This window comes from Sparus aurata, chromosome 7, assembly GCF_900880675.1.
Source record: "Sparus aurata chromosome 7, fSpaAur1.1, whole genome shotgun sequence".
Lineage (NCBI taxonomy): Eukaryota > Metazoa > Chordata > Actinopteri > Spariformes > Sparidae > Sparus > Sparus aurata.
In genome coordinates, this window is record NC_044193.1 from 17,747,753 (window position 1) to 17,761,543 (window position 13,791).

The 13,791-nt window shown below is 44.5% G+C and overlaps 1 protein-coding gene across 1 annotated transcript; it reads right to left on the bottom strand.

Moving 5' to 3' along the window:
- Positions 1 to 5,329: 5,329 nt before the first annotated feature.
- On the bottom strand, positions 5,330 to 8,328 carry neurod4 (neuronal differentiation 4). The gene is made up of 2 exons (XM_030421975.1): positions 8,146 to 8,328; positions 5,330 to 7,224 (listed from the first exon to the last, which is right to left on the bottom strand). The coding sequence occupies exon 2, from the start codon at positions 7,215 to 7,217 to the stop codon at positions 6,120 to 6,122; it is 1,098 nt and encodes a 365-aa protein (XP_030277835.1). The 5' UTR covers positions 7,218 to 7,224; positions 8,146 to 8,328; the 3' UTR covers positions 5,330 to 6,119.
- Between the last annotated feature and the right edge of the window lie 5,463 nt (positions 8,329 to 13,791).

The following is a 13,791-nucleotide window of genomic DNA, read 5'->3' on the forward strand; positions in this document are numbered from 1 at the left end:
TTTTTTTGTTTGTTTGTTTGTTTATTTGTTTTTTGTCTTAAATCGATGCCTCTCCAAGACACTTAATCTTCATTATATTTTGCTCTCATGGCTAAAAGTGTTTATTTTTAGGTACATGTAGCTTTCTTGGCTGGAGAGGAACCTCTGCTGAAAACACATTTCACTAATGAGATGTTAGTTTTGGTAAGTGGGGTTGATATTTGCATAAATACACAGATTATAAGGAGCCTGTTTACAGTAATTGCTAATGTAACTCTAATCAGGGTTTATACCCACATCCCGTGTAAATCCACTTATTTCTGTGTGCTCCAGAAAAAAAAACAAAGAGAATGGCATAGCGTGACTTCTGTCCCTGAGCGGCACAGATGTGGGAGATGGGCTTATCTGTGTGGGAATGGTGCAAAACTGTTGGTTTGATTGGATCACGGCTGAGGCAGGGGCTTTGGCTTCATATGTCAAGCCCATCACCCCAGATTTATAATAACTATAACCTTATTAAAATGTGTTTTAAAATGAGTCATTAGGCTAACAGGAAGCCCGCATTTCACCACTACACTTAGATTCTCCTGCTGATCCAATTAATATACTGGGACAAAGGGTGCACCGGTGGCGTCCGCTGCAGTTTTTCTAATTAATGAGTTTGTGCTAAACAAACTGTAAACAGCGAGTGTAGCAGATGGACAAACAGACAGATGTTACCAACAGAAAGTTTACAACCTGAGCCTTCCATCAGGCCCCATCTGTTGCTCTTGCGCCCGGTACCTCCCTCTACCCTCCTCCAATGCTCCTCCTTGCTCCTCATCAGCATCTATCACCTCTCCCCTGATATTCCCCTCACGAATGACATCAGCATTTAGCCTCTCGCCTGACCTGGTTTAACCCCTTGATAAACAAAGGCTAAATGAACGTCATATCACATCTGAGCACCAAGGTTTCAAAAAACATACGTCTTTTTTTTTTTTTCTCGCTGTAAGGCTTCTTGGCTTCCTGAAGGCACAAAGCAGGATAAATGATTATAAGGCTGGCATGTGCACAAAGAGGCCTGCACTGCACAGCTATCCGTGATCACTCCGAGTTACACTCTCCCTCGCATTATAATTAAGAAGAATCTAAAACCCCCTTTTCAGCTTTTATTCCACTCCCTCCTCCACCTCTATAATGTTCTCCCACGTCTCTGGCAGGAGGGCATGCTGGCTGCTTGCTCGTTCGCTCTCTGACACCACGGCCCTCCTACCTTGGCTGTTTTTTTGTGCCCTCTTCCAAAGGGACCTCCATCTGTCCCCTACACTCAGCCCATTGTGGTGTCCCAAAGCCCAGCAACTTCCACAATGCAGTGGGCGTGCAGGGTGGGGGGGGGCAGGGTAAACACGACAGCATCCAGATCCCATTAGAAGCTCTTTAACTCCTACACCCTAATACTCTTGGAGAACTCTGGGAGGAGAGGGCCCACCCCTTGTCCTCATGCACAATGTCACCTTTTACATCCACTCCCATAGGTAATGAGTTCCCAACTGCCCTCTTTCTTCCCCCTACCATGTACAACTCCTTTTTTCTTTCTCCCATGCATTGGTGGAACAACTTAAACTATCATTTTCTTTGGCCATTATATTAGTATTAACTTTCCTTACATGTGTTGCAGAGGAAGGAATTCTTAAATTGTCGACATAGAGAATCAATCTTTGGGTCGGAAAAACTTAAAGTTGCATTCATTTCTATTTAATCGCTTCCACCATGTTGACCATGACCAACCCAATCGTCATGTTCAATTCCCCCTCCTCCTCCTCTTTGGTCCCTACATCTTCTCATAACGCCGGCCTTGCCATCTTCCATTGTTTTCCTCTGTCTTTTCCCACATCTCTCTCTCCATCCATCTCCTCGCTCTTTCTTCCACCAGCTGCTCCTCTAAGTCTAGGGCGTCTCTTTTTCAGGGTGCCCCACCTCTCAACCTGGGCACTCGTTTCCCCGTGCTCCCCACAGAGACGTGTGTGTGTGCATGTGTGTGCATGCGCATTGTGGCCCAAGAGGAGGCGGGGGGGATCACTGTGTTCGCCCCAGCTTAAAGGCAGAGGGATTACCGGCACACAGACACTGATTAAAGCCTTCCAGCCTCCTATGGCCCCATTAATACAATCTTAATCACAATGCTTTATCCCTCTATCTAGCTCCTATGGATCAGGACCTTTTCATTTTAGTTGGAGCCACTCTTGTTTGGCCAGTGGATTAAGTGTGCTGCATGCAGAAACTCAAAAATATGCGCAAGAGAGTGAGAAGGAAGGAGAGTAAGCAAACTGTTTCAGCTCAGGTTTTGTTTTTTCTTTTTGTTCCTCTGCCAAAGTGACTTAACTTTAAGTTTACTTTATGTTGGCATAAAATCATATCATGCCATCATGTTGTTGCCATTATCTGCATAATTAAAAAATAAAATCCAGTCCACAGAAGTTAAGGAATCAAGAGCTGGAGCGCAGCACCACTAATTCTCTGCGGGGTGATGTCTGACATGACCTCACCCTCCCCAGGGATTGAGCTACAGGTCGCGCTCTGCTGCGGGTCGTCTTGGCCAAGGCGACATTACAGAGCATGTGCTCCCTTCCCATTAGGAGACCCTCATGCTGTTATCACAGATAACAGCCACTTGATACACTCAATCTGGCTTCGCAGCCTGGACTGAGAGTACTGCTGAGTCAGGATTTTGGGCTATTTTATGTATTTTTATAATTCTATACATGATAAATGTTCATCAGTGTGTAACCTTACTGCATATATTATATTTTCTTTGGGATATTTTGATTGCTTGAATTTGCTACCCTGATTTGTGTTGCTTAAAGGGGCCAATATGTCGTAATTTGGCTCGAAACATTCAAACATTTACTAACATTTTAACAGACTCCAAAGAAACAAAATGTTTTACCTAATGTCAAAGATGTCTGTGTATAGTGTTGAAGAGATATCTACTGAAGTTGGCATGCAAACCAGCTGGACAAGAACGTCACATTAAAACCTGGATCCAGTCCTGGAGCCAGAGCCCCATTCACTCCTATGAAAGCTGCTCAGTGGCGCATGAAGCCAGAAAAGCTAGATTTTCTGGCCATATAATTACTGCGTTGTCGGGCTGTAGAGCGTGCACACTAGAGACTTCCAGTTTAGTGCCCGACAAAAAGATAAAAATGACTCATCTTGCATCTCTTCTAGACTTTTCAAACAAATCATTTTGTTGGGACGCCTGGTGAAGTTGGGTCTTTAGGAGTCGGTGTCCTTTGATCTTCCTGAATTGTTCTATGTAACTATGAAGCTGCCCCTCCGTCGCCATGCCCCAATCTCCAGATACTGTCCTGCTTCTCTGTGTTTTGTAATCTTGTATCCAGAGTTAATTTACGTGGATTATTTTCATATCCACTCATTCGTGTATTCGGACTCAGGGAGGATAATCCACATACCCTGCCCCCCACCATTTTTTTTTTGCAACAAAACAGCAAAGACACAAAGAGGGTGTGCGCCAGGCAGCAAACTCTGCCAGTACTTTCTCACAGGCCAAATGTCTGCCTGCATGTGAAGCAATGTGTCATTCCTCGGCCGAGGCTGACACGCAGGAGCAGAGAAGACAAACTCTGTGAATGAGGAGCAAGGACCTCGTCACCTCTCCTGCCCTCTCCTTCTCTTTCCTTTTCTCCCATTCCCCCGACACACTAATTCTCTTTTCCCTTTCCCTCTCCCTCTCTCATCTCTCTCTCTCTCCCTCTCTCTCTCTCTCTCTCATGCCCTCACTCTCTTCTCTCCCTCTCTCTTCCCCAAATTGGCCCAGCTGTCCATCAGCCCTCCCGCAGTTCCCCCAGCTGTCCGCCCTCCCCGAACGAGAAGCCCCACAACAATACAGGTCACAGGTCAAGAGAAAGAACAGGCTGCGTTCACAATGGACCAGTGGCGCCCAGTAAAACAATCGTTCCCTTTTTCTCCTTCACCCTTTCTCCGACGTTGCCAGGACTGGAAAAGACAAACCTTTTTGGAGAGGTAGCTGAAGAGGGGGGAAGTCCTCTTGGACGACAGCCTCTGAGGCACCTTCCCCATCATACAATTTCCTAAAGGGCCACAATGATAAACACACTCGAACACACCAGCTCTTGGTCGCACCTCTTCATCTTTACACTCCGCCACCCCCTTTCTTTGTGAAATTCAAGTGCCATCATGTCCTTCAGCAACATCGTTAAAGTCAAAACCGACACTTTTGTCATTAGCGTAGTGATATAAATGTTAGGAACCTAGCCAGTTGATACCACAATACTGCCCTTTCTATTACACTGATTCTGGAATATCAATTCAGAAAGGTTTTATTATGATCCTGAACTAAATTTTAGATTAATTGTTTTCCATCCATATGCTCTACCTCTGAACAGAAGCCCGGTGCTTTGGGTTAATGTGGATGGATTCTTTAAAATAAGCTCTCGCCCCACGGTGTTTTGGCATGAGCTTCATGGGAAAATGGGACATGTGGGAAAGAGAAAGCGGATTGCAGAGACTCAGAAAGGCCTCTGTGACACATTCACCTGTTCCCCGGAGCTGTTTTCCCATGGCCCACAACAGCCTCCTGCCTGACCTGATAGACACCCCCGGCGCTGAAGGACGCACAAACACACATGCACGCACACACACAATCACTCACATCCTTCAACAGATCTCAATTAGCTGGGCCACACAGTCCTTTAACCCAGCAAGTTAGTCTTAAACATTTTCTTTGGGTTTGATATCAGTCTGCCCATGACACTGAATCACTTAGTATAAAATTACTTTAGTCTGACATTCAATTTTAGCTTGTTATTGTGTGTAATGAGGTATTTTTTTTCCTTTAACAATAATAAAATGCCTTAATATCAAAAGTGACAAGGTGTCCAACACTAAATGTTAGAAGCCTGCACATTATCACTGCCCTTCTACTAATTCAAATAAATGCCTCAAGCTGAATGTGTGCAAAAAGAACTTTGGAATGAGTAAGTGTCGGCATCGGGTCCCTTGTTTAAAAATAATTACAATTATTATTTAACCTGGACTATTTTGTTGTGAAATTGCAGGGACTAATCAAAATACCTTCAATTTTTAAATTTTTAAGCATACAACTGGGAAAGTGCAATGTGATCATAAAAAACTGTATTTTAAGCAAAAATTCATTAAATTATTCATATTCAGTTGGTATCAACATGAACCGAAGAGTTAAGGCTGCATACACACTTGTCGTATTCTACAGCGTAGGTACCCTCTGCTGTACTGGGAGACCTCCTTTTGAACAGTGACCGAAGCACTGGATGGCAGCAGAGCTCAAGAAAACACATGGCAAATACTGTTACTATGGAAATAGCATATAATATAAGAATATTTATTCAATTAAGTGCGAAACAGCAAAATATTTACAACAGTACAGTATGACAAAAAAAAATGTGACACTGAATGAACAAGTACCTGAAAGACCTCAAATAAATAAATTAAATACAGTACAGCTGCCAGTGACTGACAACAAACCGAGAAGACAGTGAAACATAAACTGTGCTGAGAAAAATATTAAAAAAAACTACGAGACATTATCAAAATAAATATTAAATACAGATATAAATAGATGCATTGCTTTTTCCTGTGGCGAGGGGGGACATTGGTCGTAGGCCTCAGTGCACGCTTTACGTTTAGGTCGGCTAATGAATTTCTTTTGCAGACATGCAGATCTTCTGACAAACTATATCGTGTTTTTGTTCAGTCACCGATCTTAAACACAAGTCTGTGTGATGTCAACGCATAACCAATTTGGGCAAAACAATCTTTAGTTTGCTGTTTCATTACAACTGAGGGGGCAGCTTACTAAGAAAAATCATAATCCAAATACCAACATAAAGTCATGACAAAAAAAGAATAAATAAAATATCAAAAGTTATGGGTGCGTGTTTGTATCAGGTAGATTGAGTTGAGGTGTTGAGTCTCTCTGAGCATTCAGTGCTCTCCCAGAGTTCTAGACAACATAAATGCAAAATCGTTTTTTTTTTTTCTATACAGTTAGAACCACGGCCATCATTTTTTTACAGTTCATTCAAGAGTGGTGCTTCTCTTCTGCCAGTTTTATAGTTTCAATAACCGCAAATCATAGTTCAGAGGGTGCCCATCTGAGAGGTGATCAGGTGAGAGTGAGCGAAGGAGTCAAAGGCCACATCCAGGGGAAGCTCATAGCGTGACGCCTGAAACAGTGGGTGGCCCTGAGGCCCTCCTGTTAGGCCGCCAGTCGTGGAAGTGGGGTAATGGTGGGACGAGAGGTAGTGGGCATGGTGGCCGGGGTGGGGTGTGTAGTTCCTCTCTGAGTCATGCGGAGAAGGCTCTTGCTTCAGGGCAAAGTTGCCACTGATGCTCAGAGGGGGAGTGAGGGGCCCGTCATATGGTGGGGTGCCGCTGCTGCACTCGTTAGGGGAGGGGTTGTCGTACACCGGCCCCTTGTATCCCTTCATATGGAGGAGGTGGGATGCCTCCAGGGAGCCATAGGGAGGGCTGGGAAGGCCTGGAGATGGGTAGCTAAGGGGATGGCCAGCCTGAACCCCCATACCACCGACCCCCAGAGCCCCACACTTGTCCTCTTGCTTGTTGATCATCATTGGACTGGGTCCCAGCTGCAAGCAGCCGGCCACGAGGTTGCTGGTGGGCTGAGACAGGCCTTTACACAGCATCTCCACAAAGCCATGGCTCTCTGGAGACTGGCCGCTCTCAAGCACCTCCGACAGAGCCCAGATGTAGTTGCGGGCCAGCCGTAGAGTCTCAATCTTCGACAGCTTCTGTGTCTTGGAGTAGCAGGGCATCACTCTGCGCAGACTCTCCAGGGCATCGTTCAGCCCGTGCATGCGTGAACGTTCTCTGGCATTGGCCTTGACTCGCCGGGCGCGAAACCTCTCCTGCCTTGCTTTGGTCATTTTCTTCTTCTTGGGGCCTCTCCTCTTGGGAGCGTTTTCTCCGTTTGGTCCAATCTCCTCCTCCTCCTCCCCCTCCCCCTCCCCCTCCTCCTCCTCCTCTTCCTCCATGTCCTCACTGCCCAGCTCTGTGCAGGAGTGGATTCGGCTCCCTAAGGTGAGGCCGTGGTGCCCCCTCATCTCTGGGCTTTGCTCTCCATCCTGAGAGCTGCCGTCCTCCTCCTCCTCCAGCCAGCCGAGGGAGCTCACCAGCTCGCTCATATCGCCGCTCTTTCCATATGGTTTGGTCATCATTTTTTATCTGAAGGAACACAGCAGGAAAAAAAAATTGTCAGTCAACAAATAAGACCTTGAGTGTTAAATATCTGATAATGTAAATCTATGATGCTTCTGCCTCTTGTGTAGGAGCAGAAACTACAACTCTTGCCCCATGAAATACAGAATGAGTGATTTTATTTCAGCACTACAGTGTGGACAGCTCACTCATCTTACTCCGTAGTTGGTGGCCCTGACTGTCTGGAAGAAACTCTGTAGCTAGTTAAAACGTCATGTGTTGGGATATTCTGATATTAAGGAATATGTAGCTGTTTTTTTTAAACAAGGAGGCTGATTGGTCTCCTGCTGTTATGCTGTTGTCTCCACAGAGACGCTGTCAATCTGGGACACGACGGGATTTGCTCAGCAAATAAAGCTCAAAGATTAAATAGGCAACATACAACTCAGCACACATGTGGACAAGCCGCCCACATACTGTTTATAACGTTCCAGGCGACTAGATTTCTTCTTTTTCTTTTATTTCAAATTGGACATCTTCAAATAAATGCATATAACCTGAACTTTAACAGGGGCTAATGCAACACTCTTTGATTGACACGCAGATCCCCTACAGATAATTTTGCTATTGTTTTGAAAAACTGTCCCAGTTTATTATTGTGCACCAATGCGTAAAAGTGGGACGGATTACTGTAATTTATGAATGCAGAAGTTTAGACACGCAACTGTGACACGATGCAGCTGGGGCATACTAACAAGAGCATTGCAAATATAAAACTTTAATAATAGTTTATCAAAATAGACCTTTGAGCTTTGGTTTTGTATGTCCATTAAGAGGAAACTCAAGCGCTCCATAAAGCAACTCAAATGTGGTTCACTAATTAAATCTATAGTGGATGTTTTTCTTTATAGGTTAAGGCAGTAGTGATCAACCAATGTTTGAACTCACCTGTTTGGATTCACTTCTCGCTCTGCGCAAAATAACAAAGAATGGCTAATTTAAAAAAAAAAAAAAAAAGTTCGTCAACTGCGTGATAAGTCCAAAGTCCAGAGATCATCCACAGTCCAAAACTCTTCCGCTCCCTCAGATTGCCATCAGCACGCGTGCAACTTTCATCTCCAACTGGCACGGCCTGGCTCGGGTTTTTTGCCTTTAGCCGGGTAAGCCCCTCCCTCGGGCGCCCCACCCACCACATCCAAACGCGCGTGGCGGGCTCGTGGCCAGAAGTTTTTTCAGCCAACAAATGAGTGAGGGACAGAAGGTGCGCGCGCCCGGGTGCGCGTGTCGACAGCGCTTTTATTTTGCAAATCAGACAGAGGGTGAAAGAATGACGGGGGAGGGCAGAAGATGGAAAACACTTCGATCCTAATCATCAACGATGTTGAGATGAGGAGCTGTCTGAGGACTGAGCCTCAAAAGACGCATGTCTGCTCAGAACCACGGGACCTCATTATTCTCCGAATGCTCAGCTGCACCTCACCACAATATTTCGGATTAACAAATATTTCATTATAATTTCAGTAACACAATGTGATCAATATCTACATACTCTTCATAGCACCTGACATTATAAACTCATCAATCATCTACTGACCCTCTGCGTGTCTCTGAACACAATCTAACGGTCACAGTCTGGGATCATGTTGCGTCCAGATCTGGCAGAAATTAACTCCTGCATAATATGTTCCTCCTCAAAGCCACATTACACATCTTCACACTTTGACATGTGGGAGTAGCCCCCCGAAAGAAAAAAAAATCTCACTGTTGTGTTTTAATGCCATGTGTTAACCATCTTAATCGATTGTCTATCTCTTCATTAGTCGGTTGGATTAGGAATTTTCCACTTAATTAAACACAGTGTAGGAACGGTGCTCGCTGCGTAAAGAGACGCTCTTCCATGTGTGCGTATGTAAGTGATTCTGACAGCTTAGTGTGCGGAGAGCAGGTGTGTGCGTTGTTCACCCGGTTATTCAGTTGTTTTTCGTCCACTTCTAGCGTCATATTCCGCCCCCCAGGGCTATCCGATTATTGAATCGATTGGTGTAATGATGAGCAGACAGGTACTTTATGGGAAATGCTATCGGCCTACAGTATTTTTAACACTAATTGCCAATGCATGAGGATTTCATTGTCATAGGTCATGATTTTTTTTGTAGTTGTTGCTTTTGTTTGTGTTTGAATACTTATTTTTAAGGTAACAGGCACATTAACACCGACAGTGACCATAAGACCTTTCCCCGTAGCCCGTGGAGGCCGTGACATGACTATATGGTCTTTGATTATTATTAATTGTTGTTATTAACAGTTTTGACAACAAATGCCACGGCATAATAAACGGCCGCCCGTCCTCGTGCGTGGCGAGCCGCAGCTCTGCGGGGGTCTATTGTCATCACTGGCCATTGACAGCCGGGGTCTCGCGAGTCGCACGTGCCCCCGCATTGATCCCATTGAGCGCGCGATTGCGCACAGCTGTGCCGGAGACTGGCGGAGACTGAACTTTGCCAACTCCGCTGCGGGCTCCAAGTGTTCAGGCGAAATTTCCAAGTGTTGGAAATAAGATCTGGTCACGTGGCTACTCGGCAGCATCGCGTTAGAAACAGGCACTTATCCAACGATTTATTGAACAGGCCCTAACACTAACAGATGGCTGGATATAGGAAGCGTTGGGGGTGGGGGCATCTGTTGCTTGGGTGCTCACGCGTCACCGCTTGGCCAAGATGATGTCTCGTGCTGAAACAGCATTTATCCGCCTCGCTAACGGCCCTAATCACTCCTGGTCAGTGTGCTGGCCACAAAGGCATGTGGACAGAGAGAAAGAGGAGTCGGGCCTTTTGTGTGTTTGAGTGAGCGTATGTGTGTGTGTGTGTGTGTGTGTGTGTGGCCCCATGCGAGCCAGACATTGTATGTGTGTACAGCAACAACTCTAGACTAATGTGATGGGTCCAAGCCTCCCCAGGTACATGCACCCCTACCCCACAAACACACAACTCCTCTGTCCCAGGAGTGTGAGCTTGGCCTCCACCACACCTGCAGCCTGCATGGGGAATTGGAGCCTGGCAGTCTCCCACAATCCCCCTGATTCCCAAATGACTGACTGACTGACTGCTGGAGAGGGAATTGTGTCCTGCTCCCGTTGAAGCAGTAACATAGATAGCCAGCCTTCTGGAAGAGGTCATAGTGGATACATGTGAGCAGAGGCAACGTCTCATGAGTTTGCATGATTTTAACAAAAATGCACTTTTTATAGAGGCACTGTGTAGTTTGGGAGAAGAAATTCAAACTCTGAATTTTGATATTTTACAATATTAATGAGGAAATGACGCAAACTCAGAAATGTTTACTTTTTCTCCGTAACTGAATAAACAAGCTGTTCTCAGAGGAAATTAAGTCCCAGAACACTGTTTGAAGCTAGAAAGATGGCAGGGTCTGCCACATCTAAACACAATCAGTTTCTCTATTCAGTTTATTCAGACGTGAAAACGAAGAGAGTTTATTTATATAGTATGTTGAGGCATAAAAAAAAAAAAATCACTCTTCTGATTAAAATGTCTTGCTCAAAAACACACAGTGCACCTTTAAAATAATGATTGAATCCATTACGGACGTACGAGTCCTCCCCCTACTATATTTAAAGGGAAAAAGGAAAGGATACTTTTGTGGCTACTTTTTATGAATAAGATGCATGTTGAGCTCAGGTGTGAGCTTTTTCAAGATTTTGTTTAAAGCTACTCAAAAAAAACCCAGAAAAAGTACCAGTCTTACATGAGCTATTTAAGTGTCGTTGTTGTTATTAATGGGGGTAACCCCCTTCCTCACAAAAAACACTGCCACAAGTGAGTTGTCTCTCGCTCGTGTCCCCTGGGACTTGGAGTGGAATGGGAGGGATTCGTGCGCTGTGCTGACAGATGGGTCCTTGTTCCTGTCTTTTTCTTCATCTCTATCTGCCTCTCCCCTCTTTTTGCTGAAACACAGACACACTCACGCACACCAAGACTGCACGAATACAATAGGCATTAAAGCTCTACACACATGCTCCCTGGACCGCTCCTGAAAGCTGAGCCCCTTGTAGTGATCATAAAAGATGGAGGGAGCGTGGTCGGATTTGCGAAAGGGGCTTGGCGTGGCGAGGAGGTGGGGGGCGGTGTGGCACAGGGTGGTGAGACTGGAAATACAAGTTTGGTTATGTCAGCCTTTTGGAGATAACATTTTTATCTGTAGCACATTTGAGGGGTTTAAAAAGTTTATCCTGTGCACGTACACTTTATCTGAGCTGAGATTTCCATTTTATCGCCATGCTTTACAGCTTTATGTGTTTGGAACTCCCAGGGCTCAGTTCTCTCCATTTGCTGCTCACTGAGGCTGAATATGGTTACATAGCAGACTTTCCTGAGGGAGAGACTGACAGCTCTACTGACTCTGCTGCACACTGGGGAACATCAGTGGTCTATCACACACACGGGCACACAAATAGTCGTGAATCATGGACTTTTAACCCTTACCTCAGTCAAATCTCTTCATGATATCTGGCTCTTCCACATTTGGTTCATTTTTCACTGTAAAACATTTTTAAAGAAGATATTTTAGATGTTGAAGCAGTCAAACCTCAAGCCAAAAGAAACCAGACCTCTATGCATAGGTGCTTCATCAGGAGGGGAAAACCAGGTACATATTTGGGGCCCCCCCAAAAAATTGGGAACATGGGCCCCTGATGGCTACTATACCACTTTTTCACGAAAATTAACTTTTTTTTAAAAATGCGCACAAACCTGCTAACAATTCCCACAGGAAAGGCAGCCCATCTGTGATTTTTATCTGAATTTTTTCATTGTCCGTCACGTTTCATGTCATGACTGCACTGGGAACAGTTGTAATAGAAAACAACAATACCATTGTGAAATATTGCTGTAATACGATGGATACATTTTTTTGAGCATCACAACACAAAATGACTCGTTTCACTGTCGTAATTTGAGCCATTTGGTCCAATAATATTGTGAAAGTCTAGAAGAGCGGCACGATTCAATTATTTTAACCCCATTAAAGTCAGCTGGTTGCTAAACTAGAAGTTAGCCGGCTCGGTCAGTGAGAATTTTCATAGCCGGGAAGTCGAGCTTTTTGGCTTCAAAACACCACTGAGCAGCTTTCATAGGAACTAGTGCAGTGCCCGTAACAAAAGTGTATTCCTATAAAAAAGTGGGAGGTTAAGGAGCTTTTTTTGTTGTTGTTGTGAAATCCGATATTCCAGGGTATAATTGGCTGTTTTTGACTATTTTTGATTTTGCCATTATATTTCACCTTAAAAACTATTTACTTGGTGTCATTATTTTCAGCACAACCTCACATGTGTGACTGTACAGTTATTTTTTTTATTTTGACAAACTGTATTAACACAATGGACCTAAAATCACAAAAAAAAACATAAAATCCGAGTAGAAAAAGTTTATTTTTTTTACTGTGAAAACCACAAATAAACATATTTACAACAAACCTTTTTTTTTTTACTTATAATGCAAATATAAATTGTTGTTAACTAAATTTGTGCATACTCATTAAACAAAAAAACGACTCCACCACACACTAAACACACTACACCAAACACTACATAACACACTAACTACAGCGTGGCGGACATTATTTACCCAAGGTCCGGTTTTGGACATGTCGATGCGTCCGGTCCATGGGCCGTATAGCTAGCCTGCTAGCGGCTAGCTAGCAGGCTAGCTACACACAAACATCCACAGATTCCGATTCCACTTTGTTGTCCGCGCATCTCCAGATCTCCTCAGACCCGAACAGATTCGGTCCGGACTCGTTTAATCTCATTAATTCACAACAGTCAGTTTAGATGCACAGAACAGAACAGAACGGGACCGAACCGCCGGCAAAATCCCGGTCCAGCTCGTTCTGCTGCATGTATAAATCCGCTTGTTTCTTCAGGTATGTTGTGGGCTTGAGCTCTGCAGTGATTGGCTCTGGTGCACACGTGACTGTGGTGGCTGCTGTGGACAATGCTCGGCGGAATTTGTAAAGCATTTATGAAATAATTTATTCACGGTATCATTGCAGTCCAAGTAAATGCTTAGATGCACACCACTGAACCATGCAGCAGCCATGTTGAAAGTCTCAGGTCAGTGTGATCCTGATCCGCAGAGATATTTGACCAACAGACACATACACACAGAGATAGACAGAGATTCCTTGTATTTATAGATAGATGAACAGTGCTCCACCTCCAACGCTGTGTCCAGTGATAAAACATCCTTGGATAGATGCATCCCAAATTCCTTCCTTATTCAAGCACCACCACCGGATGTTGATAATGCACCATCACTTTTTGCGGTGGAATTGGGGTGTTCACCCAGGTCTTACGAGAAAGCTGACCCGGGTGTAAATGCAGAGTTTACACATTACCATTGCACACAAAAGTCTTATCTTAGCAAGTTTAAGTGAGATTTTGGAACAGTGGAAACCTGATGAGGGGGAAGGTTTCATATTGGTATATATTTCAATGAAAACTATACAACTCCTATAAAAGTATTATACTGTGCACCACTGCTGCTTCAAAATCATTGTTGTATGTGTGGATGATCACTG